At 46.8% G+C, this 27,170-nt stretch overlaps 1 protein-coding gene across 1 annotated transcript; it reads left to right on the top strand.

Annotated features, from left to right (window-relative positions):
- NDUFA9 (NADH:ubiquinone oxidoreductase subunit A9) lies at window positions 1–21,708 on the top strand. The gene is made up of 11 exons (XM_068971280.1): window positions 1–73; window positions 6,114–6,284; window positions 7,164–7,261; window positions 8,612–8,703; window positions 9,933–10,074; window positions 12,990–13,092; window positions 13,556–13,623; window positions 14,986–15,062; window positions 16,748–16,843; window positions 18,778–18,844; window positions 21,443–21,708. The coding sequence occupies exons 1-11, from the start codon at window positions 25–27 to the stop codon at window positions 21,620–21,622; spliced, it is 1,143 nt and encodes a 380-aa protein (XP_068827381.1). The 5' UTR covers window positions 1–24; the 3' UTR covers window positions 21,623–21,708.
- Window positions 21,709–27,170: the final 5,462 nt, after the last annotated feature.

Genomic DNA, 27,170 nt, shown 5'->3' with positions numbered 1-27,170 from the left:
GGCCGCCGGGGATTCTGGGAGAAGATGGCGGCTGCCGTTCACCCCCGAGTTGTCCGCTTCCTGCCAATGTCACGTAAGTGTCACCGGGAACGGCGGCCCCGGATGGGAAATCCGAGATGCAGATCTAAAGTTTTGGGAGTGGCGCCATGTGCTGCAGCGGTCGCGCTGAGTCCCTGGGCCCCCTGTTTTTTCTAGGTCCGCAGCTGCCTCTGTCCGGTTTCTCCTTTCTCTCTCCTTCTCCGGCTCATATATTAAGTTGTGCCCTTGGGAAAGGGCCTTTGCGGAGAGAACGTGAGCAAGGGAAGAGGAGAAAAGAGGAGAGAGACTCAGAGTACTGATAACGGCTGGAAGGTTGCTGTTTAAGTTGCTTAGTCGTGTCCGACTCTTTTGAGACCCCAAGAACTATAGTCCACCAGGCTTCTCTGTCCATGGGATTCTCCAGGTAAGAATACTGGAGTGGGTCGCCATTCCATTCTCCAGCTGATGTTTCCGATTCAGAGATCGATCTCGCGTTTCCGGTGTCTCCTGCATTGGCAGGCGGATTCGTTACCACTGAGCCACGGGGGAAGCCTTGACTTTGATGTTATAAGAAATACTGGGCAGAGGAAGAGACATGCCCTATGATATAGTTTATATGTAGAATCTAAAAAATAATAATTTAAGTGATGAACTTATTTACAAAACAGAAACAGACTCACAAGGAACTTATGGTTACCAGGGGAAAGGATGGGTGCGGGGGATAGCGCGTTTGGGACTAACACGTACATACTGCTATGTTTAACACAGATTGGCTCAGATGACAGAGAATCCGCCTGCGAAGTGGGAGACCTGGGTTCGATCCTGGGTTGGGAAGATCCCCTGGAGAAAGGCATGGCAACCCCACTCCAGTATTCTTGCCTGGAGAATCCCCGTGGACAGTAGCCTGGCGGACTACAGTCCATGGGGTCGCAAAGAGTCTGACAGAACTGAGCGACTAAGCACAGCACAACCAACAAGGACGTATTGTATAGTGCAGAGAACTCTGCTCCACATTATGTAACAGCCTAAATAGGAAAAGAGTTTGAAAAGAATAGACGTAAGTATATGTATAACTGCGGAGAAGGCAGTGGCACCCCACTCCAGTACTCTTGCCTGGAAAATCCCATGGATGGAGGAGCCTGGTAGGCTGCAGTCCGTGGGGTCGCTAAGAGTCGGGCACGACTGAGCAACTTCACTTTCACTTTTCACTTTCATGCATTGGAGAAGGAAATGGCAACCCACTCCAGTGTTCTTGCCTGGAGAATCCCAGGGACGGGGGAGCCTGGTGGGCTGCTGTCTATGGGGTCGGACAGAGTTGGACACGACTGAAGCGACTTAGCTTAGCTTAGCTTATGTATAACTGAATCACTTTGCTGTACATCTGAAACTAACACAGCATTGTTAGTCAACTATACTCCAATATACAGTAAATTTTTTTTTTTTAAAGAAATATTGAGGGGCAGGATAGGAATCTGAAATGAATGGGGAAAAAGGGATATTGGAGGAAAGATTGACTTTATGACTTTGTGAAAACTCTGAATCAGTCTAAACTTCAGATTCTGTGTATGACAGTGGAAATGATCATACCACAACATCAGGGAGTTTCTGAGAAGATTCAATAGATTCAAGTAGTATTTGTAATAGTACTTTTCCAAATCAAAATAAAGGGAGAAGAATAAAGGAATACCTTAAGATTTGTCTAAGTAGAGCTTATTGTTTCTGTTCTGACTGGATCTTCTGTGGTCCTCAAGTTGAAAGCACACATTTGCTCTTCCACTCACTAAGAGAGACTAGAAAGGCAAGGAAATTGGGAGTACAGCTTCATCATTATTTCACTCTCCTATCCTTCACCAACATGCCCTGTGTCAATCTCCAAAAATTGCATTTTCACATTGTGTATTTCGGTTATTACAGAATATCATTTGCTCTCAAAATTAGGTGCGTGTCAGAATCATTCTTAGAGCTTTATAATATTAAACAGAAATAGGGACTCACTGAAGAGCTATTCAATCAGAACTTTTGAGACTGGCTTCTTCCACCTTGCATTTTTAAAAGCTCCACAGGTAGTTCTAATGCTTAGCTGAGTTGAGAGCAGCAGTATTTGGGAGATTCCTTTTTATTTTCCATCTTGGGTAGAACAACTCCACACCACTGGGCAGGTGTTTGGTGCATGCCATTTACAATGAATGGTTTCTTAGCCTGACTTCTTTGCAGAGACATTTGCTGGCTCTTGTTAAACAGTTACGTTGGCGTCACATAATGTAGGTTGTGAATCAAATAACTGCAATTTATTGAGTACCTGCTACCAGCTAACCACAGTCATAGACATTTACATACATTTCTTTTCCCCTTTAACTCATTTTTTTCCCTAACTGATGCCATTCCTTATACTCTTTACCACTCGGCTTTGTTGTCTCTGGTAAAGTAAGCTTTTGAGTAAACTCTGGAGAGTTCAGTCTAGTGTGTAATGTAATCAAAACACTACAGAACTTTGTAAAACACAGTGAAATGCAGAGAGACTGTTAAGTACCAGAGGAAGTCAGAAGAGGGAAAGATTAAATGGGAACCCACTCCAGTATTCTTGCCTGGAGAATCACATGGACAGGGGAGCCTGGTGGGCTATACAGTTCATGGGGTCGCAAAGAGTCAGACACGGCTGAGCGACTTCACTTTCACTTAGGTCATCTGAAATTGGGAGGGAAAATTGGAAGGCTTGTGGAGAATTTCAATACTTCCACTGATTTTTGTTTGTTTAGAGCTGTTATGATCTGGAGAGTAAGAGGAGCTGGGCTTTTTCCTGGCACTGGCAAGGACAAGGAGATGAGAAGGGAAGCAGGATGTAGAATTCTTCGGAAGCAGTGAAATGACTTCCTGAAGATCTGAAACAGTAGGAAAGGAGGTTGAATACCTCCTTGGCATGTACGCCAAGTCGCCTCTGTTGTGTCTGACTCTTTGTGACCCAATGGACTGTGGCCCACCAGCCTCCTCTGTCCATGGGATTTCCCAGGCAAGATTCGGGAGTGGGTTGCCATGCCCTCCTCCAGGGGAACTTCCTAACCCAGGGATCGAATCCTTGTCTCTTACGTCTCCTGCATTGGTAAGCAGGTTCTTTACCACTAGTGCTACTTGGGAATCCTCATTAGATGGAATCAAATAATGGAGACCTTTGAAAGCCAAGCAGAACGTAGACCAGTGGTCATCCAAATGGATTTTGTAAGAGGAACCAATGATACATAAAAATACACTATTAGGACTTAAAAAAAATGTTTTCTGTAATAGTAATACCTAACACATAGTTCAAACTATATACCAGACACTTTACTAAGTGCTTTCATATATATTGCATAACATGTATAACATATTGGAACTACACAGAAGGTGCATGTAATTTACAAATGATACTTAAAAAACAAAAACACCAATGCAGTGTGCCAGCAAATGTGTTTGGAGACTATTGGTTTAGATATTAAGTAGGAAGCCAAAGTAGGTTTAATGAATAAAGAATATTATTTCCCTGATGGTGTTCCCAGTAAATGGAAGAAAATGGAGAGCCTGGAGTCAGAGGGTAATCACTTGAATTTGTGGAGGACCCCAGGTGGCACTAGTGGTAAAGAACCTGTCTGCCAGTGCAGGAGACAGAGGAGACCCCGATTCGATCCCTGAGTCAGGAAGATTCCCTGGAGGAGAAAATGGCAGTGCACTCCAGTATTCCGGCCTGGAGAATCCCATGGACAGAGGAGCCTGGCGGGCTACCGTGAAGAGTCAGGGGTCGTGAAGAGTCAGGCAGGCTGAGCTACTGAGCAGCCATGAGCATGCATAGAGTGCAAGGTAGATCCATGTGCAAGGCACTTACCCATTTGTTACTGATGTTCATGCCAGCCCCCTAACATGTAAGCTCCGTGCAGCCAGGGGCTGTGTCTTTTTTACTGTGCTAGCCACAGTTTCTTGAAGAGTGCTTAGTCTGTAATTGTTGAAAAAACAAACAACTGTGTGAGATGAGTGTAACATTACCTTCTGGGGATTTTCACAGCAATAGTATCAATAAATGAAAGTAACTGTTACTCATGGAATGCTTCATGTGTGCCGGGGTAACGTGCTACATGCTTTGTACACATTTACTCCCTTGGAGATGTTCATACCTTGACTCTGGTAATTCTCCTGATTTTGTTTGCTCTGGTCTTTATCCTGTGCCCTAACTTCCTTACTCATTATTTCTGATCATTCCCTTTCATACATTCTCAACTCCCCAGTCTGTATCCCTTTGTCATAAAAGGGAAAAAAAAAAAAAAATCAAAGCTGATTAAATCAAGGTTTCTACATGTTTCCTACCTGCCCCCGAGCAGTGGAGAGCTGAGTTAAGGAACACTCCACATGAATTGACTGTTCTTATTTTAAATTCATGAATAAAAATCTCAAGTTAATTTTCAGCGTATTTTTCTAGGAAATTTGCTTTCCCTTTCTCCATATGGCTAGTTGATGTTGCCAGTCTCCTAAGACTTCCAGCACATGCTTCTGTCCCACTCTCAGCTTTACAGAGAATGCGAAGGAATCAGATGGGACGCATCTTTTCCCCACTGTAAAAATCTGAGGGCTGAGTTGGGGTGAGTCTCTGCTCTCCCTCCTCTTACAGTGGATGAGCTTCTCCTGGTCTGATGGAAGGGCAGTCAGGTCCCTCCCTTGGCCTTTGGTCTCTTCCCCCCTCACCTCTTCTTCCCTCTCCTGGGTCACTGACATTTTCCCTCTGCTGGGGGCTTTCCGTTAGCATATGAATGTGCTATAACAGCTCATGTCAAACAAACCCTTCCTTGTCTCCTTGTTCCTCTAGTCCTGTCTTTCTTAGTCCCATCACACCGCGTCCCCCAAGAAGGCTTTTCAGTCTCCTCCTAGGACCTCCCCACTGCATTCCTACTCCAGAAAAATTGTTCTTGTTCAGGCCACTTACAGCCAACATCTTCTGGATCCTAGCTATCTGCCCTCTGCTTATTTCCCTTTTCAGCAGCATTTGATAGAGTTAACTATTCTCTCCATCCATCACTTTCTTCATTTGACTTCTGGATTACCATTTTCTTTTGTTTTCTCTCTTTTTCAGTCTGCTTTGCTGGCTCTTTGGTTTAGGCACAGAACCTCTCCGAGCTGTGGTTTTCTGGTCTGCAAAGTGGCAGTAAAGATAATGTGAAATAAAATAATACCTAAGAGGGATGCCGGATGCCTCTGTAAGTTTAGGTGTTATTTAGATGTTATTATTTTGTTACTATTATGTGTCTGATCTGCAGTGTTTGTTTTTAATGTCTGTGGTTTCAGTACCTGTCTGGTAAGCTAGGCTCTTTCTCCAATTCCACACTTTTGGATAGGGAAAAACTGGTTTCTGGGCAGTCATCTCTAGTAAGCAGACACAGCTTTACTTTCTTAGTAGCTTACTCATCAACTTTGGATGGTTTTCAGTAGTGTTGTACTAAAGATACAGTCTGAATTGCACTCTTAAAAAAAAAAAATCATCTTTCATCTCTGCCTCCAGCCCATATCACCGACTCTGCTTTCATTCATCATCAGTTTCACAGTCTGCTCCAGGCGTGTCTTTTGCTGTTCCCTGCACCGGGCTTATTCATTTCTACTCCTGCGTTGTTAGATGTGTTAGGTGTTTCACATGGAAATCTATCTTTTCTGTCATTAATCCCTCAAACCTTTCTCAGAATGCTTTATTCAGGAATCCTTCCTCAGGGTCATCTAACTTATGGTGCCTTTAGTTTGCATTCTTTCTGCTCCTTTCATGGGGAGGTTTATACCCTCTTAATTTGTAATTGCTTATTATTTTTCATACAGTGATTTATCTTTCTAGGTAAATTATAGCCTATAGGACAGGGATTTTGTGTTCTAATCTTTATACAGTTTCCTTATGTCCTGTGGATTCTTTGTTGCAGTCATTTGTATTTATTGTTGCGGTTGGCACTTCAGTTATAACTTGTAATTCAAAAGTTAACTTTGCACTGTTACCTAAGTAAGTGAAAATACTGAGAGCAAAATAATGTTGCGTTTCCAGGAAGGGAAGCTGTCTGTATTCATGGTCACTTTTATGTGCGTTCTGGGTTTTCTTCAAGGCTCTTCTGTTCCTGCCCTAGCTGCCTCTGTGTTTCACAGCCCACCCCAGCGCCAGCTTCATCATGCAGTCATACCACATGGGAAAGGTGGGCGTTCCTCCGTCAGTGGGATTGTGGCCACTGTGTTTGGAGCAACGGGATTCCTGGGCCGCTACCTTGTCAACCACCTTGGTAAGTCAAGTTCCTCAAGTTCAACAAACTCCAAAGCTCTTTATTATGTTTATCTACCGAGAAGCTGTGAGCTCTGTTTCTTTTCATTGTCACAGTGTTTTGAATTCCTCCTATCTTGGATTTATGTAGTTTTGGACTCCTGTATATTCAGAGCAGGCACAGACTTCTTGTACAGGATGTTAATACAGAAATAGGGAACCCTGAAAAGTTAACAATATCTCTGTTGAGGTTATGTGCTCTGTGGTGTCTGACTCTTTGCAACCCCATGGATTGTAGCCCTCAGGCCCCTCTGTCCATGAGATTTCCCAGGCAAGAATACTGGAGTGGGTTGCCTTGCCCTTCTCCAGGGGATCTTCCCCACCCAGGGATCAAACCCTTGTCTCTTGTGTCTCCTGCTTTGGCAGGTGGGTTCTTTACTGCGCCACTTCGGAAGCCCTATGACATCTTGAGCATAATGGCAAAATATATTTTTTAAATTAAGCATAGAAGTGATTCACGTATCATACTAGAGTATTCATTGAAAGGACGGATGATGAAGCTGAAGGTCCAGTAATTTGGCCGACTGATGCAAAGAGCTGACTCATTAGAAAAGACCCTGATGCTGGGAAAGGTTGAAGGCAGGAGAAGGGGATGACAGGACGAGATGGTTGGATGCCCCACCGACTCAATGGACATGAGTTTGAGCAAGCTCCAGGAGATAGTGAAGGACAGGGAAGCCTGGTGTGCTGCAGTCCATGGGGTTGCAAAGAGTTGGATACAACTGAGCGACTGAAGAACAAAGACAGTCATGCTAGAACTGAAATGTTTACAAAACCACTGCTGTATAATGTAATTGTATTACGTTAACATTGATCCTTGCTTCAACCTGTTCTTTTCTAGGTCGCATGGGGTCACAGGTGATTGTCCCCTACCGGTGTGAGCCATATGACACCATGCACCTTCGTCCCATGGGTGACCTGGGCCAGATCATCTTTATGGTGAGAGCCCGGGTTACTGATCATTGGAGCCAACTAATGTAAACTGCTAAGGTCATTTCTGGGAGAGAGAGGCAGTATAACCAAGCAGCAGTTTCCTGCCAAAGTGGACCAAGGGTGTCCTCCATTCACAGGCCATTCTTGTAAACCCTAGTCCAGCGCTTAGCAGACTTTTTCCCCTAACGAACCAGACAGGAGATATTTTAAGCTTTGCAGGTCATGATTACCCAGCTCTGCCCTTGTAGTTTGAAAGCAGCCATGTGCGTGCTTAGTCACTAAGTCATGTCTGACCCTTTGTGATGCCGGGGACTGTGTCCCGCCAGGCTCCTCTGTCTGTGGAATTTCCCAGGCAAGAGTACTGGAGTGCATTGTCATTTCCTTCTCCAGGGGATCTTCCCGACCTAGGGATTGACCTGCATCTCCTGCACTGGTAGGAGGGTTCTTTACCACTGAGCCACCTAGGAGGCCCCCAAAACAGCCATAGACAGTGTGTGAACAAATGGGAGTGGCAGTGTTCCGATAAAACTTTATTTACAAAGTTAGGTTGCAGGCTGGATTTGCCTGCGGTCATAGTTTGCCAGCCCCTGCTCTTAACCCGTGCCGGACAGTAACCTTTGGCCACATCGGCTCTTGAGCCCTTGAAATGTCACTTGGTCTGGATTGAGGTATGCTGTAAATGAAAGAGTTGGTGCTAAGGCAATACTATTCAATATATTGTTAGTAATTTTTCACATTTATCACATTGAAATAGTATTTTGAGTATGTTGGGTCCAATAAGGTAAATTATTAAAATGAATTGCTCCTGTTTCTTTTCATTCTTTTAAATGAGGCTAATAGAAAAATCAGAATTACATGTGTTCCTCATGTTACATTTCTCCTGGACAGTGTTTCTCTAGACAGAGAAGATTACAAACAGGGTGGTTTATAACCTGGCTAGCTTTGCATAGATGTCACTTGAAACACTTCTTCCTGAGCGTTCAGTGTTGTTACTCTGCAGCCTTCAGGTTCGTCCTTCAGGCCAATAGTTGCCAGGAGGGCAGGGCAGCGGGGCGGGTTGGGGAGAGCCTGCAAGGGAGCGGTAAAAAATGTGTGGCCCTTTTTGGTTGTCACGTGACTGGAGTCCATATGGTTGATTAGGTGGGACCAGGGATGCTGAGCATCCTCAAGTGCACAGCATGGTCCTTTCCACGCAGAACTGTGCTGTCCCAGTGCCTGCAGTTTCTGTGGAGAAACACTCGGGGCCTGGGTGCCTGGCTCAGCTGTTCACTAGCCGACTTCTCTTTCATCATCCTGTCTGGGCCTGCACTCTTCCACTGACACACTTTGCTCTTTTAAAAAACGTTTGTGTTACAGGACTGGAACGGGAGAGACAAGGACTCAATCCGAAGAGCCGTGGAGCACAGCAATGTGGTCATCAACCTGGTCGGGCGAGAGTGGGAGACCAAGTGAGTCTCGGCCTCCTGTCTCTTCTTTGCACACGGGCTGAGGGCTCCGTGGATGTTTCCTGGGCACATAACATGCCAGGGATTGTAGCTGTGACATTTTTAGGTAGTTCATCAGTGTTGATTGAACAGCCTTTTCACACCCAGGGGCCACCCTCCCCACTTGACCCCTCCCTTCTTCCCACACACCCCGGCCCCCCAGCTGAGGATTTAGTTGGTGGTAAGTCCAGTGTGCAGACATTGTGACATGCTGCTCATGAAAATCCAGGATAAATCGTGCGAGCACAGTGGGTGCCGTCACCTTGCCGGCCTTGCCACTGTGGGTCCTATGTTTGGATCTTTCCAGCTGGGATGGGGTAGGAAGGAGGGTTTTCCTGTTCCCCAGACTAACAAGCTACACACTGGTTTTTCTCATGTGAGCAGTCTTCTCAGTCTGTTCTCCATGTTGTTAATCAAGGATAGCATGAGTGCCTGTTTGAAATTGATTTTTAGCCCCTGTGTATGTTGTTTATCAACAGATAAGGTTGAGGTTTTTTTTTAACTTTTTATTTTGTATTGAGGTATAGCCGATTAACAATGTTGTGACAGTTTCAAGCGCATAGCTGAAGGGGTTTTAATCCTGTGGTTCTGCAGCTCTTTGTTTATGCTCTTTCTCCACACTTGTGAGAGTTTAACTTGGATGTATTTAGGGTGTGCCTGCCTTGTCACATATTTTTAAGTTCTCTGATGACTTGCGGGCCTTATTCAGCCTATTAGCCCCTGAGATGACTATCACAGCCCTTTGTACAGAGCAGGCTCTTAGTTTATGTTATTGCATCAAATTGGTGAGTGATGTATTTTTTTTTTTAGTTTCCTTTTTTCCTTCTGAGGGGAACAAAGGCCCAGGAATAAGAAATGATTTCCCGTCCAGCACCCAGCACTTCCCCCCTCCCCACCCAAACAGTGCAGCCAGACGTTGTTAAGGGCCTCAGCCTTGGGGAGCCTTGAGGGCAGAGGACAATACCTCTGCTGTTTGATCACTTACAGTCAGCCTGACATTATGGTAATGACAGTGAGCAGGCCTGTAAAATTAAAAAAAAACAAACTATTACCTTTGACTTCGGGTTAAATCGTTGCTATTTAAAAGCTTAACTATTATGAATCCCAGCAGTCATATGGAAACCAGCTTATCATAGAAAGCTTTGCAGTCCCAAGTCAAGTGTTCTTAACCATCCCCTGTTTTTTCCTTCCAGAAACTTTGATTTTGAGGATGTTTTTGTCAAGATTCCCCAAGCCATCGCTCAAGTGTCCAAAGAAGCTGGAGTTGAAAAATTTATTCACATTTCACATCTGAATGCTGATATTAAGAGCTCTTCTAAGTATCTGAGAAACAAGGTACAGGACAAGTCAATTTGGAAAGAGGTTCACAGAGCTGGGGTTTCTTGGCCCCTTAGGCACGTGAGTTAAGTGAGAAAGGTCTCTCACCGACGTGTCCAGAATTAGGGGATTTCTAGTTCTCCTGTCCAGGGTGTGATTGTCGTGTGGGTGAGGCGTGGTTGGGTGTCTTCTGTTTGCAGGGAACTGTGCGAAGCGGCTGCAGAGATGGGTGGCTCATCCTGTTACCTGCGCTGAAGAGTGTAAAGTTTCTTAGCGCGTAACAGAATTACGGGCTAAACACAAAAGGTAGAGCCTGATTCCTGTACCAGAGTCGTACCCGTGTCACCCAGAAAAGCTCAAGGACTGTCTTTCCTTCTCTGACCCCTGCATAGTCATGCCTTATGCCTTTGGAGGAGTGATGTGAAAGCTGGGGTGACAGGATAAATATCTGCAAGGGAAGATGGCTGTTCACATTGTAGTTAGCCTTCCTGGACTCCCAGAAACCCCACTGTGATCCCAGTTGTGCCTGGAGATGGACCAGCCTGGTTTGGAGTCGGCCTGTAACCAGAGATGTTTTATCAGCAGGGACGCAGGAGGGGCCCTGGTGCCTGGAGCTGCCTTCGGCATTTGGTTCCTGCCGTGAGGGGTCTGCTTGGGGTCAGGCTGATAAGGCCCTCAGGGTTCCTTGACCCTGGCTCCAGCTGTTGGATCCACTGTGATCTTTAACTGAACAAATCATTTATTAAGCACCTTCCGTGTGCTCCATGGTATAGTGGGTGCTGGGGAGACATGGCCTTAGCTCACGTCTAGTTTCTAATCCATTGACGAAAATAATTTCACATGCACCAGGTGTTGCTGAGTAGTTTGGGGAATCTTATAAAAACATCCTCAATATCAACATTCCTGGAAAGAAAAAATAGGAATTGGTTAAGAATACCTGACTCAGGATTTCAAAGCTATCTGTGAGAAGCTGGTTTTCACTCTGTTGCTCGAATTCAGAATATAATAATTAAACTTTGAAATAGCAATGGTTTAACCCAAAGTCAGGAGAGTGAAGGCAGAGGTGGGCCATGGACTCTAGCCTGGAGCAGATGTCAGTGAGGGTTGGTATGGAGGAAGGCAGAAACAGTGGACTGGGGTCCTGGGCAGGTGAAGGGTTGCATCTCAGGAGCAGAAGAGCAGGGAACAGGCAGGCTGGCAGCCCAGGAGCTTGTCAGCAGAGAGCAGCTCGGAGGAGGGGTGCTTGGGGATGTTCTGATCTGCGGCATCCAAGTTGAGAGTGGGGGAAGTGGGGTGGAGATGAGGTTTTTGGAGTTGAGAAGCTCAAGAAACTGAGGTCCGAGTCCTCTGGGCTCTGTTGCCACCCCTGGCAGGCACGGGTGGGAAGAAAGGCCAGGCAAGGCGCTGACAGCTACAGTGACCAAGGGGCCTTGTCTCAGAAGGGACAGGGATCCCGAGAGAGGGTGTTGCAGCAGAGGAGGTGAGGAAGGAGGGCCCCGTGCCCACTCCTCTGGGCCGGCGTGCCCTGCTGCCGCTTCCGTTGCTATAGCCTCCTGCACCCCACCCTCCTTTCTCTGGCAGGTTGCTCATAATTGACACAAACCAGAGAATCTGTGATTGGAAGGGAAAATGGAGGCCAGAAAAAAAACTCTTCTGGTTTTTCTCCTTCCTTCTGCATAAGTTTCCCTGGAATCAATATGGAAAGAAGCCCATATGGAAAGAGCTAAACGATGCAGGGCTCTTTTGTGTGTCATTTTCTTTTTCAATTCTGTGTACATGAATCCCCCCACTTACTGCCGGGATTACATTCCTGGACCCTCAGTGGCTGCCTGAAACCAAGGATGGTACAGAACTCTCTAGTATATGCTTTGCTTACCCTGTACATACATACCTGTGATCAAGTTTCATGTATAAATTAGGCACAGAAAGACTGACAACAGTAACTACTAATAAAAAAGAGCAGTTATAATCAGTTCAGTTCAGTTCAGTCACCGTCGTGTCCGACTCTTTGCAACCCCATGAATCGCAGCACGCCAGGCCTCCCTGTCCATCACCAACTCCTGGAGTTCACTCAGACTCATGTCCATCGAGTCTGTGATGCCATCCAGCCATCCTCTGTCATCCCCTTCTCCTCCTGACCCCAATCCCTCCCAGCATCAGAGTCTTTTCCAATGAGTCAACTCTTTGCATGAGGTGGCCAAAGTATTGGAGTTTCACCGTTAGCATCAGTCCTTCCAATGAACACCCAGGACTGATCTCCTTTAGGATGGACTGGTTGGCTCTCCTTGCGTCCAAGGGACTCTCAAGAGTCTTCTCCAACACCACAGTTCAAAAGCATCAATTCTTCGGCGCTCAGCTTTCTTCACAGTCCAACTCTCACATCCATACATGACCACTGGAGAAACCATAGCCTTGACTAGACGGATCTTTGTTGGCAAAGTATTGTCTCTGCTTTTGAATATGCTGTCTGGGCTGCTCATAGCTTTCCTTATAATAGATTGTAATAAAAGTGGTGTGAATGCAACACCCAACCCTGTCTGTCGCTCCATCTGCTAACTGTGCTCACCCTTCGTCTCGTGATAATGTGAGATTCATGTGCCAGCAGGCCCGAGAAGGAGGACCTGAGATTTCCCCACACCACTCAGAGCAGCGTGCACTTTAAAAACTTAGCAAGTATTTCTGGTATTTTCCATTTAATATTTTTAGGCTACAGTTGACCGTGGGTAACTGAAAGTGGGAAGCAAAACTGCACATAAGGTGGGGCGGGGGGTGGTGTGCCTATAACTGAGTGTTATCATAGGATGCCCTTAGCCTGGAGGCAAACATGACCTGGAAGGACCCGTGGTGTTCTGATAGCAGAAGAACGTTCTGGTAGTGGAAAGATGGAAGTTTCGCTCACTCACTGCAGAGCTCTGTTGTGTTTGGCTGTCTAGGCTGTTGGAGAGAAGGAAGTGAGAGAGACGTTTCCAGAAGCCACCATCATAAAGCCGGCTGACATCTTTGGCAGAGAGGATAGATTCCTCAATTATTTCGCAAGTAGGTTTCCTTCCTTCAAATAGGAGAATGACCGTCTTGGCGTCATCTGTTAAATACTTCCATCTTCTGTGCATCTGTGGTGCTACATTGATCGTACGCTTCGTGTCTGTTTCCACCTGCATCTTTCTCCGGGCTTCTTGTGTTGCTGGCCTGTTGATTAGAATGGGGCGCAGGTAGAGCTGCACCTTGGGAGTGGGCCAGCAGTGCAGAGCGGCCAACAGTAGCCAAGCCGTGGTCCTCTTTCCTTGTTCTTCCTGTCCCTAAGTGTTTGACCGTCCTTTCACTTCCTGTGTTTGTTGTGTGAAGAACAAATAAAGGTGGCTGCCTCTTAATAAGATCGTTAACTCCCGCAGAGTCAGCTGCATTTATTTATTTTTACTATGCAGAATAGCTCGGGACACTCAGAGAGAGGAGGGTCTTCAGGCAGGTGAGGCCTTCTAAGATGTTGCCTTTGTTCTGCCAGATATCCGCTGGTTTGGTGGCGTCCCTCTTATTTCCTTGGGCAAGAAGACTGTGAAACAACCAGTATATGTAAGTACCCTGGATAAAGGAGCTTTTGCCAAATTCAAGATTCAAATGATCGGTTTTCAGGTTTTATCCTAATTCTGTAAGTTCTGACGTTTTTGTCTCTGTCAGATTGCTTTGACTGACTGTTTCTCAGTGTACCTGAGAGGTCCAGGTACCCTGTGCATTTTCACTTGTTTGTTCACTCGAGAAGGAATATCACTGGGATATTCACAGTGTCTCTGGGCATATTTGTGAAGACACAGATGCGTGCTGCCTCAACGCTGGCCCCAGGCAGGGGCAGGTCTGCATGGCAGTCGATGGGCAGTGTGATAAGTGCTGACAGGGAGGGGATTTCACGTAGGTCACGTAGGTAGTGACATCTTAGGAGACACCCTGAAGATGACTCACAACTGGTCAAAGGCAGTGGGTGGGGTGGAGTGGCCCAGGCAGAGGGGACCAGATGTCAGGGAGCAGAGGTGAGAACCGTGTGGATTCCGTGTGGTGATGAACCAGGGTTTCTCAGCTGGAACACTGTGCACTTTCTGGGTGGGATTACGCTTTGTTGTGGAGCTGCTGTGGAACGGCCTCCAGCCACCAGATGGCAGTAGCTCCCCCGCAAACTGTGCCGATTAAAACTCTCCAGGCGTTTGCCCAAGACTCCTGGGGGCCCGAATCACCCCCAGTGAAAACGGTGGGGTCTGATATCATATGGATTATTATGTTATATGTATATTATATATTATTATTAATCATAAGTGAAGTGAAAGTGAAGTCACTCAGTCGTGTCCGACTCTGCGACCGCATGGGCTGTAGCCCACCAGGCTCCTCCTCAGTGGGATTCTCCAGGCAAGAGTGCTGGAGTGGGTTGCCATTTCCTTCTCCAGAGAATCTTCCCGACCCAGGGATGGAACTAAGGTCTCCCGCATTGCAGGCAGACGCTTTAACCTCTGAGCCACCAGGGAAGCCCTGAATATATATCATAAGATTATTCTAAAAGTCAAAATGGTAGAATCTTGGGTGTTCCATGTGGTTCAGCCTCATGGTTTGTGACAGCGCGGTGACAGACGAGGAAGAGAAGGAGGAGGATGACGGGGTGAGATTGGAGCTGGTGGGACAGGCCTGGGCACGGCCTGGAGATAAACATGCTCCCACTGGAGAGAGTATTGATTTCGGTGACCCTTCCACATGGAGCTGATTTGAGTCCTTGAGAAGTGGCTTTTAGGAGTTTTCTGAAAGCAGACAGTGATGTCATTTTAATGGCATTATTTTGTGGTGATTGATGTGGCTTGCTCTCCTTTCTCCCTCCCTTTTTAAAATTCTCTCCCACATCTCTCTGTTGCTCTCTCTGTCAGCAATTACTGAAACATGTGTTATAATTTCTTGTAGATTGTGGATGTCACCAAAGGAATTATTAATGCAATTAAAGACCCAGATGCCAGAGGGAAAACTTTTGCCTTTGTTGGGTAAGCGACTGGAGTTTGACTTTAAGATCGTACAGCCTATTAAAATAAAAGGATTGTGATTTACAACAACAGTAATTTCTAGACATGTCACTCACAGGCTTATTTGTTGCCTTTTCCAGAAATGAACAACTTGAAAATACATAAAATCAGTTTATTTACAGTGCCATCAAAAGAATAAAATACGTATGTATAAATTTAACAAAAGAAACACAAGGCTTGTATACTGAAAATCACATAGCACTGAGGAGGAAAATGAAGGAAAACCAAAATAAATGGAAAGACATTGTGTATTCTTGGGTTGGAAGAGTCGATATTGTTAAAGTGGCAATTTTCCCCAAATTGATCTGTCTGTTCAACTTGATGTTACCAAACTTCAAGCAGGTTCTTCTTTTTTTTTTTTTTTTGCAGAAATTGACAAATTTATTCTAAATATATTCAGAAATACAAAAGACCCACCATAGCGGAAACCATTTTGACCAAGAGAAATAAACTTGGAGCACTTAAGCTTTCCAATTTCAAAACTTACTCGAAAGCTCTAATTATCAAAACAGTGTGACACTGGCATAAGAATAGATGTGTAGGTCAGTTAAACAGAATTGATAGTCTAGAAACCAGACTCCATGTTTATGGACAGTGGATTGTTGAAGAGGCACCATGACACTGCGATGGGGAAAGTAATCATCTTTTCAACAAATGGTACTATCCACATGCAGAAAGATGCCACAGATTCTGATTTCACCCCATACGTGAAAAAATTAACTCAAAATAGACCAAAGACCTAACTGTAAGGGTTAAGCTAGAAAACTTTTGGAAGGAACATTTGGACCCGGGGTTAGGCAGAGATGTTGTAGATGTGACATCAGAAGCATACTCCACCAAAGACACAAGTGGATAAATTAGACTTCATTGAAATTAAAAACGTTTGTGCTTCATAAGGCATCATTAAGTAAGGGATGAAACAACAAGATCATCAACTAAAAGGCAGAATGGGGTGGCAGAGAGAGGTATATGGAAAATTTGAGGATGGAGAGGAAGATAGGAGGCACCCCCTGAGAAAAGAGGGAAAGAGCACTCCCCCCACCCCAGGAGCACCCGGTAGGAGCACAGAGCAGAGCTGAGCTTCTCCTTGAAGCTCAGATCAGAAATGTAAGAGGAGGCCCAGGAGTATGCTTCTGCAGCTCTGTCTTGCTGGGGCTCAGATGCAGATACTTGGATTAACCAGAGAAGGGTTTTGCTCTGCAAGGATGGGAGAGGAGCCGGGGGGTGAGGTTTTGTCAGGACATGTACGAAGGAGCGACTACAGTGCTGAGCCATGCGATCTAAGCTGGGAAGGACACAGCCTTCAGTGTCCCTTTCTCTGTGAGCAGAGACGCCTAGACCATTCTGAGTCACAGTTACTGGAACTCAGAATGATGGGGGTTTGATAAATGAAAGAGACATTATGGAATAGGATGACCTGTGTAATCTTATATTTATAAAAGCAAAAAATGAATAAGGGAATAAGAAGGCTATATTAAGTTTATTAGCTTCATCTTAGGCTGGTGGTTTTTCCTTGTGCTAATCTGTATTTCCTATAGGACATACATGTTTTCCATTTTCACAAGAGTGATGTTATCTTGTTAAACTGAGAACAGAAGTGTGTGAGGAGCAGGTAATCTGAAGGACTGTGAACCTTCTGTTCATAGGCCCAATCGGTACCTGCTCTTCGACCTCGTGCAGTACGTCTTTGCTGTGGCTCACAGGCCCTTCCTGCCGTACCCTATGCCACACTTTGCCTATCGGTAAGTAAAGCGCTGCTTTTTTGTGCTTCTAGAAAAGAGCTAACCGGATACTCCCCTTTGTGATGCTCCCCTCCCCAGAGATTATAGGGAGTGTGTCCCTTGTGGTGAAATCTCAGAATCTCTAACCGGGAGGGGCTCCTGACACCTTCTTGACGTCCATCTGGGAAAGAACCAGAGGAGCTTGAGAAAGGGAGTGTGGCTTCATGGGTGAATAAACACCGTGGTGGAAGATGGAATCTGTAGATCTTCACATTATCCCACTAGAAGTCCTGGGTGTCATTGGCAGTGTCTTGCTTGGCAGATCGTATAAAGGAGCAGTTAGGTTTCCCTGTTTATCCACTCGCCCAGCAGTGGGAAAGGGACCCTCCTTCATCAAGGCAGTCTGATCACATGGCTGGGGAAAGGAACTTGGTTGATGTAGCCGCTTCCTACAGTTGCTTGTCTGTTTTTCCTGCTTCTTGCCTCACTCTTTCCCGTGTAGGTTTGTTGTTGTTGTTTAGTCGTTAAGTCGTGTCTCTTTGTGACCTCATGCACTGTGGCCCAGCAGGCTCCTCTGTCCATGGGATTTCTCAGGCAAGAGTATAGTAGCGGGTGGCCATACCCTTCTCTAGGGCATCTTCCTGACCCAGGGATCAAACCCACATCTCCTGCATTGGCAGGCGGGTCCTTTACCCCTGAGCTACCAGGGAAGCGCTCTGTAGGTTTAGCACCTTGGAATGATCACGTCACACAGTAAGGTCATGGTTAGGGACACTTTCATGTCCAGTTTGCCAGAGATTGATGAACCAGCATGGCAGCTGAATTCTTCATTTGCTTGATCACTCAGTCACTCTGCAAACATTTCTTGAATGCCAGCTGTGTCTTAGGCAATGTTCTAGGCGCTCAGGATGTTACAGGAAACCCTCAAAAAGCCCATACACTAACAGGTGTCAGAAAAATAGAAAATTAGAAGGCAGTGTGGTGGTAAGATTCACTGATGTGTTAGCATAGAACCAGGACACAGACTTGGAGGATTGTAAGCAGTGTGTTTTGTTTTTTTTTTGTTTTAAGCCAAAGCTATCCTTTTTGCCAGTAAAGCAGGTTGGACAGAATCTGAGGCTTGCTGAGTTCTTGGAGAACTTTTGACCTGTCTTCAGCTTCCTTTTCATTTTTTTCTTATCTCCCATTGGAATAATGTTTTTCAGGCTTTTAAAAAGCAGCAGACGCCTGGGTTCAATGACTCTTTGCATAAAGGCCCCTTAGGACAAGCAGATTGAAGTAGAGCTGGCCCCATGGTTGCCCCTGGGGCGCATGCTCCTTGCTCCACCTCCAGTCCTCTGTGGGATGTGGGGGCCCCCAGGAATTCCTCGTGTGCCTCCTGTCCCAAGGACACAGGAGACCGGAGCTCAGGTGACAGATGAGGAATCCCCCAGGTTTCAGTAGGATGAAGAGATGGCACCGAGGAGGCAGGTGGCCCTCTCGTCTGGGTTTTCTCTCGGCTTCCTGATTCAAACCCTAGATCTTAGGCGTCTCCTCACTTTTGGATCCCCTGGATCCTCAGGGCCTCTGCCTTAAGGCTCACGCTTTCTATCTTGCACAACACCTGCCTCGCCCCTTAACAGAAGCATATCTGAATATCTGGGGCTTAACTCTGATTGAATTTTGAACAGTGGATCTGTTTTGTTTGTCTTCTGGGCGGGGCAGCTGCACTCTCTCTTGGTTTTCCTGATTCATTGTCCCTTTGGTGGGGCCAAGGAGAGCCAGCGCGAGGCAGGTGGGCGGGCGGGCGGCTTGAAAGGAGAGGTGACCTCCCAGGCTGGGAGCCGGGAGGTTTGGTGCTCATTGGTTTCTTTAAACGCACTCAGTGACTTCCCGGCTCCCTGGCAGCTGCCGTGCCTGGCGTGAACAGGGAGCAGAGATGCTCATCACATGTGCCCTGTTTGTTCCTCTTCCAGATGGATCGGTCGGCTCTTTGAAATTAGTCCATTTGAACCCTGGACCACGAGGGATAAAGTGGAGCGGGTGAGTATGAGGGTGACCAGCCCTTGCTGGGTGGGTGATGGATGAGCGAGTGTTGAGTTTGCTCCAGGGACCTCCTGGGTCAACTCCACGGGCTTGTCTGCAGTCCCTGTGTCTCAGGTCAGCCCCGCCATGTGCATGAACCTCACCCGTGCCCAGCCTCTCCAGGCCCTGTCTTGGAGGTTCTCAGGTTTTCTCTCTCCCCTGGATCATCTCCACCGGCGTACAGACATGCCTTCCGAGCTCTGTGTGTTAAAGGCCAGAGTCCTGCCCTTGGCCCATCCCATCTGCTGCTGCTGTGTCCTTGTACGTCAGACTTTCTGGAAGAGCGGGCTGTACCTGGGGCTGCTAGCTTCTCACCTCCTCCCTGCTTTAATCCATTCCTTTCAGTTTTTATCTCCACTGTCCCCCTAAACACTGCTCATCCCAGGTCACCTGAGGTCTCTGCTGCCAGGCCTGGTGGTTAGCGCCCTGACCTCCTCTCACCCGCGGGGAACCATGCTAATCAGAGGCGGCCCTCCTTCCTCTTGAAGCCCTGACTCCCCTCTGTTCTCCCCGGTTCTCTTGCTGCTCCTGCCCCCGTCGATCTCCCTGGCTCACCCTCTGTCCCTGGTCTCTGGTGTTGGGGACCAAGGGCTCTCTCTTCCGCCCTTGTCTGTCCTGGCTCTTTCTCTGGAAGACTCTCACCTCGTTCCGTTTGTGCACTCATGGCGGCAGATTCCCCACCTGGACTGCCCTCCGCCCACCCAGCAGCAAGCCTCCCATCTGTTTAGCTGTGTAGTCATCATCTAAAACCTGGCTCGTCCTAAAGGAGAGCCGCAAACCTGCTTTTCTCCCAGGCCCTCTCAGCTCAGTTGATGGTATCACTGTTCTCTGATACTCAAACCCCAAATCGAGGATTCTGCCTTGATTCCTTCCTTCCCTGACCCCTCTCCATGTAAACAGGACTGCCCCGTCCTTCCTGCTGGGCTGGGAGTGTTCTGTCCCCGAGTGTGCTCGAAAAGCAGCCCCCACAACAGTGACTGCGGAGCACTTGAGACGTGGCTTGTGTGACGGCAGAAATAAGATTTGAATTTTGTAAAGTTGTAATTAAATTAAAGTCACTGCTTTGGCTGGTGGCTGTTGTTCTGGACAGCACAGACTGGCCTGTTGGTACTGCTGGGCGACACTCAAGTGTGCCAGCTCGCACCTCCTTCTTCCTACCTTTTTGTTCAACGTTTTATTATGGAACTGTGTATCACAGTATTGGTAATTTTCCACTTCTAGAAAAGTGGGGGATTGTGTCCCCTCTACCCACTCTAGTTCAGGCGGTAGGTCATTCCATCCTCTGGCCCGACTCCGGGTGCCTCTCGTCCCCTGCAGTGCGCTGGTCGCTCTCTGTCTTGCTGTCTCCATGCTGGTCTCCCTCACTGGTCGTTTGCCCACTGCGCGTAGAAGTGTTTCTAGAGAGGAAACAAAATAGATACACTCTGCTGCCTCTACCTTTGAAAACCTGTTCCCTCTTACGACAAGCAGCGGGCATATTGTCCTCTGAGTGTTGTTGTTTAGTCGCTCAGTCACGTCTGACTGTGCGACCCCATGGACTGTAGCCCGCCAGGCTCCTCCGTCCGTGGGACTCTCCAGGGAAGAATACTGGAGTGGGTGGCCACGCCCTCCTCCAGGGAATCTTCCTGACCCAGGGATCGAACCCTCTTCTCCTGTATCTCCTGCACTGGCAGGTGGATTCTTTATCACTGAACCACCTGGGAAGCTCGCTCTGAATGTTATCTAAAAGAGAAGATGAAACAGTCCTTGGAGAATGATGTGAACAGGCAGCCGTTGTCCCTGCTCTGACGGGCTGGGTCTAGAATCCAAGACCAGTCTCCAGATGTCCTTTCTATGTTCAAGAAGGATCGGGCGGGAGAGCTGGTGGGCAGGACGCTCCAGCGTGTCTGACGGCTGCACCTTGTACATTTGTCACTGAGGAGTGTTGGGGCAGCAGGCTGGTGGGTTTTGGATTTGGTCTGGGGGTCACTGGGCAGCTCTTAGGGGAAGGATGGTGGACGCGCCTGGGCTGGAGAGGGTTGACGCTGCTGCAGGTGAACACCCAGCCTCCTCGTTTGCTCGTGGATGAGCTGGAGTTTTTGGAATCTCCAGGCTTAACCTCTTTCCCTCCAAACAATGTGGGTTTGGGTTTTGAGATCCATAGTCAGCATTAGTCAGCCAGGTTAAGGAGAGCTGGAGCATCAAGGTTCATGGATTATTGCTGAGTGATCTTAATTCGGCAAAACCGAGGCAGAAAGCCATGCTTAGAGAACCAGCCGGTCCCATTTCTCTGCTGAGCCTGTGGATTTCACAGTCCCTCTGCTCTATCCCAGACTGACTGCTCCTTACCCCTCACCTGAGCCCTGCTCTGTGCTCGGGGATAGACCTGGAGCTGACCCGTGGGGCCTGCCTTTCCCTCCGCACGTAGGCCCTTCTCTCTGCTCTGCTTCTGGTGGTCTCTGGCCACTATCCACCGAAGCCAATGAAGTCTCAGCGGCGGGACTCAGGCCAGCTCGCGGGTTGGAGTGTCTGCGAGGCTGGCCCTCAGTGCTCTCTGTGCCTCTCGTCTATCCGCAGATTCACACCACAGACAGGACCCTGCCTCACCTGCCAGGCTTGGAAGACCTGGGCGTTCAGGCCACGCCCCTGGAGCTCAAGGCCATCGAGGTGCTGCGGCGTCACCGCACCTACCGCTGGCTGTCTTCCGAGATTGAGGACGTGCAGCCGGCCAAGACGGTCCCCGCTAGTGGCCCCTGAGCCGCCCGTGGCTTTTGGTGTCGTTCGAGTCGCTACCCACCAGGCCACCTTTGGCAGAGAATCCTGTATATAGTGAATGAGAGCCTCTATTAAAACCTGAGATGAAATTCTGTGGGCGCTTTTTCTTTTTTGATTTACAAAGGGAGAAACTCAGCCACCTAGAATTTGAGCACCATTTTCTTTAGTTATATATATTTAATACACGTACATCTTTTATTCTCTGAAATGCTGGAGGATTTTAATTTCCTTCCGTCAGGCCACTTCTTGTGAATGTTCTAGAAGACTAGAACCCCTTTTTAAGGACAATATTGTGAAGGCCCCATGTGATATGTGACTGCCTGTTGACACACGGTAGTTGAGAAAATATGCAATGTCCCATAAATAATCCGAATTCATCCACACTTTGGGTATTAAAAAAAAATTATCTTAATGCTCTCTAAACACGCTTAAAACATCCTACATACACAGAAAAACATTGTCCGTAGCCATGGATCTGCCCACAGTAATCCCCCAGTCCCCTGCTCAGATCTGAACTTGTCAGGGGCTCCACCCCGCCATGGTCAGGACAGCACCCAGGTGGTTTCAGACACATGGGTGGATGGGACCCACCCCCACTCATCTGGTGTAAAGGAGGCCAGTGCTTCAGAATTAGGATCACTGCATAAGCTTTAACATCGCAGCCAAGACCCAGACCCAGAGTTGGTTTCTTGTCTGCAGATCCCTCAGGAGTGTGAGCAGAAGCCCCTAGGAATTGTGGGTGAAGCTAATGCACTGCCCTTCTCGGCGGCCCAGGCTTGGTCACTTGGTCACCACCCTCCTACACGGCCCAGCCCCTTGCAGTGCAGCCCTCCATCTGCGGAGCGGGAGGATTGGGCAAAACCCTATTCAGTTATAGCAACACCCGTCTCATCCTCGTGGAGTGAGGAACATGAGGGCTGAAGTGAGCTCTCTTCCCTGGCCCTCTAGGCTCCACAATCTTTCGTCCCCAAGTGGATAGAAATGTGCCATTCAGAAGGTGGTTTCTGGACCAGCATCCCCTGGAAGCTTGTTGGAAATGGAGAATCTGAGGCCCTCTCCTGGCCTGTTGAATCAGGATCTGTCTTTTAAAAATCTTAAAAAAAATTTTTTTGACCACACCACACAGCATCTTGGATCTTAGTTCCTCGACCAGGGATCGAACCCGTCCCCGCTGCACTGGGAACATGGAGTCTTATGAATGGGACCAGCAGGGAAGTCCCAGGATCTGCATTTAGAAACTATCCCTGGGAGATGTGTGTGCACACTGGTGTGAAAAGCACTGATATTACAGAAACCTTGAGTCTTGAGTGTGATTCCTGTTACTCATTCAAGTGACTGAGCCCCTCCCCAGACCTGCTGAATCATGAATCTCTGGAGGCAGCACTGCATGCCAACGAAATCTCAATAAAACCAGAGGATAAACAAAACAAGAATATATGATGAATCCGGGAAATTCAATGGACTGAGGAGCCTGGTGGGCTATAGTCTGTGGGGTCACAAAGAGTTGGACACAACTAAGACTAAACATACATATGATGAATCTGAAAAATAATCTGGAGAAAGGGCCCAGGTATTAAACACATGGATTTATCCTCATGCACACGCATACGTGAGAGTCAGTGTTCTAGGAAAAGGAGCCCAACCTCGCTTTTTTCCTTCAGTTGAGAGAGCTTTTGGTTTGGATGGTATTTCTGCTGGCCACAAGCCAGCCAGCAGGCACAAAGGTGGTTTTGATTTGAAAACTAACTAAGTACGGTATCTGCATGTTCCAGTGTCACTATGGCTCATCAGTTTGTATTGTAACTCATGATGCTGCACACATGCTTTTTCTAGAAGTGTAGTTAACCTAGGAGTGTGCTTTCCTGTCCTGTCACACCCAGTGGCCCCCTTTTGTATTTTATAATACATCTTTTATTAGCCTTATGTGAAAGTTGTATTATTACAACTTATCTAATAACATGCAATCAAAATACAATGCCTTATCTTATATAACATATATAATAAAACAATATTGCCAGTAATAAAAAGGCTTCCCTGGTAGCTCAAATGGTAAAGAGTCTGTGTGCAATGCAGGAGATCCAAGTTCGATCCCTCAGTAGAGAAGATCCCCTGGAGAGGGGAATAGCAGCCCCATCCAGTATTCTTGCCTGGAGAATCTCATGGACAGAGGAGCCTGGTGGGCTACAGTCCATGGGGTTGCATAGAGTTGGAAACAGCTGAGTGAGTAAAACACACACTCACCAGTAATAACACGTGAGCACAGGTGCACTGAAGGACAAACTGAAGTGGTCAACAGCTTTCGTCCGGTGGGCAGCCAACTCAGGCACACTGGTATGCTGGCCAGATGTAAGGCTGACTCTGCCCCTTAAATAAGTGGAGCCTCATTGTTCTTCCTGACATCAGCTTCTGAATCAGTGAGCAGCTTCTTGTAAAATGAAAGTGAAAGTCGCTCAGTTGTGTCCAACTCTTTGAAACCCCCATGGTCCATGGAATTGTCCAGTCCATGAAACTGTCCAGGCCAGAATACTGGAGTGGGCAGCCTTTGCCTTCTCCAGGGGATCTTCCCAACCCAGGGATCTAACCAAGGTCTCCCACATTTCAGGTGGATTCTTTACCAGCTGAGCTGCAAGGGAAGCCCAAGAATACTGGAGTGGGTAGCCTATCCCTTCTCCAGCAGATCTTCCCAACCTAGGAATTGAACTGGGGTCTCCTGCATTGCAGGCGGGTTCTTTACCAACTGAGCTATCAGAGAAGCCCTTCTTATAAAGTTCAGAACAAAACAAAATAGAATTTGTTTTAGATTTACAGAATAATTGCATTCTTAGAAATCTCAGCATATGTTAACTATATATGCTAGAAATCCTTTTTAACTGTTAAACAGTTAAATTTCCAGTTCAGTTGACTCAAAGTTGGCTTTTAAGTCACGAAAGATGTGTTTCATGTCTTCATTTGTGTGTTCTGACTTATTGCACCATGTTGACCACTCCTGGTCCCCTGCCACCTGCTCCAAATGCCCATAGTCCCCTTCAGTCACTGCAATAACCAAACATGCACCCACAGACTTCTGGGTGCCCTCCAGAGGCTGTGCCACTCCTGAGAATGACTGCTATGACCCCTGCCAGGGACACCTTTGAAGGAGTGCTGCCATCCTGACTTGGGGGCTGAGTTTAGGTGAGGTGACCATGGCTTAGTGCGAATGTGGACACCCTTTGAGCAGAAGTGTGGGATTCCACTGACCTCCCCACCAGTCATGCAACACAACATGGTTTCCTTGGCTTTTCTGACAGGTGGGCCTGATCTCCGCGAGGCAGGAGTGAGCGGTGGTGTGAAGCAACATCTTCTTTTCCTGCCCAGGAGGTGAACCTGGGGAGCCTGGATGAAAACCAGGCATCCTAGCCACCCGACCAGCAAGGTTAGAGACTAGAAGCTATTTGTCCCTGGATCTTTGCCTCCAGTGAAAAATGCATTTATCCCAGAGGCAGAAACTGTAAGTTCAGTTCAGTTCAGTCACTCAGTCGTGTCTGACTCTTTGCGATCCCATGAACCACAGCATGCCAGGCCTCCCTGTCCATCACCAACTCCCAGAGTTTACTCAAACTCATGTCCATCAAGTCAGTGACGCCATCCAACTATCTCATCCTTTGTCGTCCCCTTCTCCTCCTGCCCTCAATCTTTCCCAGCATCAAGGTCTTTTTCAAATGAGTCAGCTCTTCACATCAGGTTGCCAAAGGACTGGAATTTCAGCTTTAGCATTAGTCCTTCCAACGAACACCCAGGACTGATCTCCTTTAGAATGGACTGGTTGGATCTCCTTGCAGTTCAAGGGACTCTCAAGAGTCTCCTCCAACACCACAGTTCAAAAGCATCAATTCTTCGGTGCTCAACTTTCTTCACAGTCCAACTCTAACATCCATACATGATCACTGGAAAAATCATAGCCTTGACTAGACGGACATTTGTTGGCAAAGTAATGTCTCTGCTTTTCAATATGCTATCTAGGTTGGTCATAACTTTTCTTCCAAGGAGTAACTGTCTTTTAATTTCATGGCTGCAATCACCATCTGCAGTGATTTTGGAGCCCCCAAAAATAAAGTCAGCCACTGTTTCCCCATCCATTTGCCATAAAGTGATGGGACCAGATGCCATGATCTTCATTTTCTGAATGTTGAGCGTTAAGCCAACTTTTTCACTCTCCACTTTCACTTTCATCAAGAGGCTTTTTAGTTCCTCTTCACTTTCTGTCATAAGGATGGTGTCATCTGCATATCTGAGGTTATTGATATTTCTCCCGGCAATCTTGATTCCAGTTTGTGGTTCTTCCAGTCCAGCGTTTCTCATGATTTATTCTGCATGTAAGTTAAATAAGCAAGGTGACAATATACAGCCTTGATGTACTCCTTTTCCTATTTGGAACCAGTCTGTTGTTCCATGTCCAGTCCTAACTGTTGCTTCCTGACCTGCATATGCAGGTCAGGTGGTGTGGTATTCCCATTTCTTTCAGAATTTTCCACAGTTTATTGTGAGAACACACATTAAGACATAAAGAAAATTATTTTTCTTCACCATAATTTATGTTGTCAGATTAACAGATGCTTTGTAAATGACAAAGTGCATTCCATAGAAACCCAAAGAAAGTGTTTAATTAAAAACTGTAGCCCAAATCCTAAACTTTTAAACTAGAATTAATAGTAAAACAGTAAAGATTCCAAATAAAATTAAACTTGAGCAATCTAGATGTCAAAATCACCTGAAAAGACCAAAAGTGACATCACTTAGAAAACAAGGAATGAAATTGAAATCTTAAGATGGATTTGTTAGACTCTAAAATGCTAAATTTTTAAAAGTTACAGATAGTTTCAATCCTAAATATACACATTTTATCCCCAAATTTAACATAAATATGAATCGAGCTTTGAATTCATTCCATGTATTTAATTTTAAGTTGTCTGGAGGTTGAAGACTTTTACCAACTTGGTAAACAATTGTTCCATCCCAAGCTTTTTTTAGAAGTTTCTTTCTTTAACAAAAAATTTTTTTCTTTTTGGCTGTGCTGGGTCTTCACTGCTGCGCTCAGGCTTTCTCAAGTTGTGGCAAGTGGGGGCTATTTGCTAGCTGCAGTGTGAGGGCTTCTCATTGCAGTGGCTTCTCTTGTTTCGGAGCACCGCCTCAGTCGTTACAGCTCCCAGACTCTAGAGCACAGGCTCAATAGTTGTGGCACATGGGCTTAGCTACAAAGGGCTTAGTTGCTCCGTGACATGTGAGATCTTCCCAGATCAGGGATCGAACCTGTGTCTCCAGTATTGGCAGGCAGATTCTCTACCACTGAGCCACCAGGGAAACCCAGGAATTCCCTTCTTAGTGCATGGAGATTGCGTGCAATCAGGGATGTGCCCTGGGCGCAAGATCTCGACCCTCAAGTCCGGGGTGATTCTTTTAATGGCAAAGACGAATGAGCTAAGTGTCCATCCATAGGGGCTTTTCCTAAAGGGACTTGGCATCCTGCTCTCTGAGGGGTGATCTTGTAGCCCAC

Source organism: Capricornis sumatraensis, chromosome 4 (genome assembly GCF_032405125.1).
Source record: "Capricornis sumatraensis isolate serow.1 chromosome 4, serow.2, whole genome shotgun sequence".
Lineage (NCBI taxonomy): Eukaryota > Metazoa > Chordata > Mammalia > Artiodactyla > Bovidae > Capricornis > Capricornis sumatraensis.
This window is presented reverse-complemented; position numbering and strand designations above follow the sequence as displayed.